Source organism: Carcharhinus amblyrhynchos, chromosome 2, assembly GCF_965287045.1.
Source record: "Carcharhinus amblyrhynchos chromosome 2, sCarAmb.v2.hapA, whole genome shotgun sequence".
Lineage (NCBI taxonomy): Eukaryota > Metazoa > Chordata > Chondrichthyes > Carcharhiniformes > Carcharhinidae > Carcharhinus > Carcharhinus amblyrhynchos.
Genome location: NC_137325.1, coordinates 123037904 through 123041894, shown reverse-complemented (window position 1 = coordinate 123041894; position 3991 = coordinate 123037904). Strand labels below are relative to the sequence as shown.

The 3991-nt window shown below is 56.7% G+C and overlaps 1 protein-coding gene across 1 annotated transcript; it reads left to right on the top strand.

The window, feature by feature from the left end:
• The first annotated feature begins 482 nt into the window (after positions 1-482).
• Positions 483-2622, top strand: fzd8a (frizzled class receptor 8a). The gene has a single exon (XM_080212446.1). It carries the CDS (start codon positions 692-694, stop codon positions 2531-2533), a length of 1842 nt encoding a protein of 613 aa, XP_080068572.1. The 5' UTR covers positions 483-691; the 3' UTR covers positions 2534-2622.
• The last annotated feature ends 1369 nt before the right edge of the window (positions 2623-3991 follow it).

Here is a 3991-nt window from a genome sequence, read left to right as displayed (position 1 = left end):
TTCTCAGCACTCCGGTGATCACTTAATGGGAGGCTCGGCGCTGGAAATTCAGTCCTGGAGATTATTATTCTTGTTCTTTTTCCCCCCTTGTGGTGGCTGGAGAGAGGACGCTAAGAAAGACAGGATCTGGCTGTGAAAGAAATCCACCTTCCCACATAAAGCTGCAAGCAAGCTTCACTAACGGGAAGCCGGAGGGGGAAAAAACTCGACTCTTTCCAAAGCAAGAAGAGAAAAACACAAGCTGGGAAGAGAGGAACTGTGCAAAGTTTATTAACGTGAAAGGGGAGGGGGAAAAAGGTGAAGTTGTGCTCTTGATCCACACGCCGGCGGGGGCTTAATGTTTTAACCGCCCCTCTTGTATCGCGTCTCCATGAAGTGGTGGACTGTAGACAGCCCTGTGCCAAATGTGAAGGTACAAAATCTGATGGGCATGTTGTTCTGAGATCCGGAGCAGGGGACAGGAGGGAGAGACAGGAGGGGGGGTGGGTGGGACGGGGGAAAAAAAGAATAAAATAGAAGACAATTTGCACTTTGTTGTGGATCGAAAAGGATTTATCTGGGCGTTCATCAACTACAGAAGAAGGGACACAGTAAGAAGTCTCACAACACCAGATTAAAGTCCAACAGGTTTATTTGGAATCACTGCAGAAGAGGGAAGCAAGGAGAAAGACTGTGGCGAGGGGAGGCTGCGATGGAGTGCTACCTGCTGCTGCTGTACCTGCTCTCCCCGCTGGCTCTACTGCAGAGGTCGAGTGCCGGCGCCGTCAAGGAGTTGTCCTGCCAGGAGATCACCGTGCCCTTGTGCAAAGGCATCGGCTACAACTACACCTACATGCCCAACCAGTTCAACCACGACTCGCAGGACGAGGCGGGCCTGGAGGTGCACCAGTTCTGGCCGCTGGTGGAGATCCAGTGCTCGGCGGACCTGCGCTTCTTCCTGTGCAGCATGTACACCCCCATCTGCCTGGAGGACTACAAGAAGCCGCTGCCGCCGTGCCGCAGCGTGTGCGAGCGGGCCAAGGCGGGCTGCGCGCCGCTCATGCGGCAGTACGGCTTCGCCTGGCCCGATCGTATGCGCTGCGAGCGGCTGCCGCGCCAGGGCCAGGCCGACACGCTGTGCATGGACTACAACCGCACCGAGGCCGGGGGCGCCGCGGGCGGCGGCGGCGGCAGCAGCAGCACGGCGGCGCCGCTCTTCCCGCAGCCCAGCGGGGGGCCCGAGCACAAGCCGCGGCCTCACCCGCCGGCGGGCGATTTTCCGGCCCCGCCGGCGCCGCCCTGCCAGCCCGCCTGCCAGTGCCGGGCGCCCATGGTGCGGCTGCAGAGCGAGCGGCACCCGCTGTACGAGCGGGTGCGGACGGGCCGGGTGGGCAACTGCGCCGTGCCCTGCCACGCGCCCTACTTCACGGCCGACGAGCGCAGCTTCACCGCCTTCTGGCTGGGCCTGTGGTCGGTGCTGTGCTTCCTGTCGGCGCTGGCCACCGTGGCCACCTTCCTGATCGACATGGAGCGCTTCCAGTACCCGGAGCGGCCCATCATCTTCCTGGCCGCCTGCTACCTCTTCGTGTCGGCCGGCTACCTGGTGCGGCTGGTGGCCGGCCACGAGGTGGTGGCCTGCAGCAGCCGGGCCGCCGCCGCCGGCGCAGGAGGGGGAGGCGGCGGCGGCGGCGGGGGAGGCGGCTCGGGGGCCGGCCACGTCCACTACGAGAGCGCGGGGCCCGCCCTCTGCACCCTGGTCTTCCTGCTGGTCTACTTCTTCGGCATGGCCAGCTCGCTGTGGTGGGTGATCCTCTCCCTCACCTGGTTCCTGGCCGCCGGCATGAAGTGGGGCAACGAGGCCATCGCCGGCTACTCGCAGTACTTCCACCTGGCCGCCTGGCTGCTGCCCAGCCTGCAGAGCATCGCGGCGCTGGCCCTCAGCTCGGTGGACGGCGACCCGGTGGCCGGCATCTGCTACGTGGGCAACCAGAGCCTGGCCAACCTGCGCGGCCTGGTGCTGGCGCCGCTGCTGCTCTACCTGCTGCTGGGCAGCGCCTTCCTGCTGGCCGGCTTCGTCTCCCTCTTCCGCATCCGCCGGGTCATCAAGCAGGGCGGCACCCGCACCGAGCAGCTGGAGAAGCTGATGCTCCGCATCGGCCTCTTCACCGTGCTGCACACCGTGCCCGCCGCCGCCGTGCTGGCCTGCCACTTCTACGAGCAGCACAACCGGCCGCGCTGGGAGCTGACGCACAACTGCCCGTGCCTGGCCGCCCGCCGCGGCGAGGCCCGCCGGCCCGACTACGCCGTCTTCATGCTCAAGTACTTCATGTGCCTGCTGGTGGGCATCACCTCGGGCGTCTGGGTCTGGTCGGGCAAGACGCTCGAGTCCTGGAAGGCCTTCTGCACCCGCTGCTGCTGGAGCAGCAAGGGCGCCGCCGCCGCCGCCGCCGCCTCCTCCTCCATGTACAGCGACGCCAGCACCGGCCTCACCTGGAGGTCCGGCACCGCCAGCTCTGTGTCTTACCCCAAACAAGTGCCATTATCGCAAGTCTGAGCTCTACCCTCTACCCCCCACTCCTCCCATCAGAAATATTCCCCTTTTTTATTGTGTGTTTTTGGGGGTGGGGGGGGAGTGGAAAAGTTTGTTTTCCAGAAATCTCCCTCCTCCCTTATTTTGGGAGGTGGATGAAGAGTTTGTTTTCCTAGTCTGAGCTTCCTCTCCCCTTCCACCAGAAATACCACCACCCCCCCCCCCCCCCCCCCTACTCAGATATCCTCCCCCTCCCTTATTTTGGACGGGGGGGCAGTGAAAGAGGCTTTTTTTAGACATCCCATCCGTATTTTTTTTGGGGGGGGGGTGGTTGGATGAAGAGTTTGTTTTCCATTATCCCAAGTCTAAGCTCTTTTCCCCCCTCCCCTTCTACCCCAGATTTATTGGGGGGGGGAGGAGTGAGGTTTTTTTAGACATCCAATCTCTTATTTTGGGGGGGGGGGTGGATGAATAGTTTGTTTTCCATTATCCCAAGTCTGAACTTTCCTCCCCTTCTACCAGACATCCTCCTCCTTTATTTGTAGGGGGGAGAGTAGTGGAAGAGGAGTTTTTTTCCAGACATTTCTCCCCTTCTACCAGACATCCCAGCCCCTCACCCCCCCCCCCCCCCAAGGGTGGGGGGAGTGGAAGAGGCGTTCTTTTTCCTGGGAGAGGATGGATGAAGAGTTTTTTCTGTTATCCCAAGTCTGAACTTGCCTCCCCTTCCACTAGACATCCCCTTAATTTTTTTGGGGGTGGGGGGAGGTTGTGGAAGAGGAGTTTTTTTTGCGGGGAGGGGAGTGGAAGAGGAGAGAGGAGAAAGAGATTCTGTCACCCAGCATCTTTTATTACAAAAATGTTAATGAACTTCTAATGGTATCCATTAGTCAGAAGTGAAGGGCAGTGGCCAGAACAATGTACCTGGCGCTAATACTTCTAAATCTTAACCATTTATATGCACAGGACATCCATTCAATGTTAAATGTGGGAGGGAAAGGATTTTTTTTTGTTGTGTGCTTAAATTTGTGTGTCCCTGACCAGAAACATTTAAAAAAAAAACCATTCGCGCGATTTTATGTTCATGCAAGGAGTTAATTCTTTTTTCAATTGTTGGCATTTATGAAAGTAATTTAAATAAGAGGGACAAAATGGCGAACTTGACACAAATTTTAATGGTTTCCTAAAGTCTGGGTGCATCAACCTGCCTTAAAAAAAATCCTGTTTTTAGTATCCCCATGTAATACGGGTTTCTTGCAAAGTTGTATTTATATAATTATTTGTACTATGAACACATCTGTAAATTGTGTACATAACAAAAGCGTTTTTGAAGTATATGCAGAGTATGTAAATTTTTTGTATAAAAAAAAGTTTAGTGGTTGCCTTTGCCAGAGCGCCAAAATTATTTGAAACAATTATTCTATTTTGACAATAAAACAACTTTGATTTAATTACGTTTGGAACACGCTTGGAAATTTTTGATTT

Bases quoted from the DNA above. Each gene is read 5' to 3' on its own strand.
- fzd8a (XM_080212446.1), top strand. From the start codon at position 692: ATGGAGTGCTACCTGCTGCTGCTGTACCTGCTCTCCCCGCTGGCTCTA.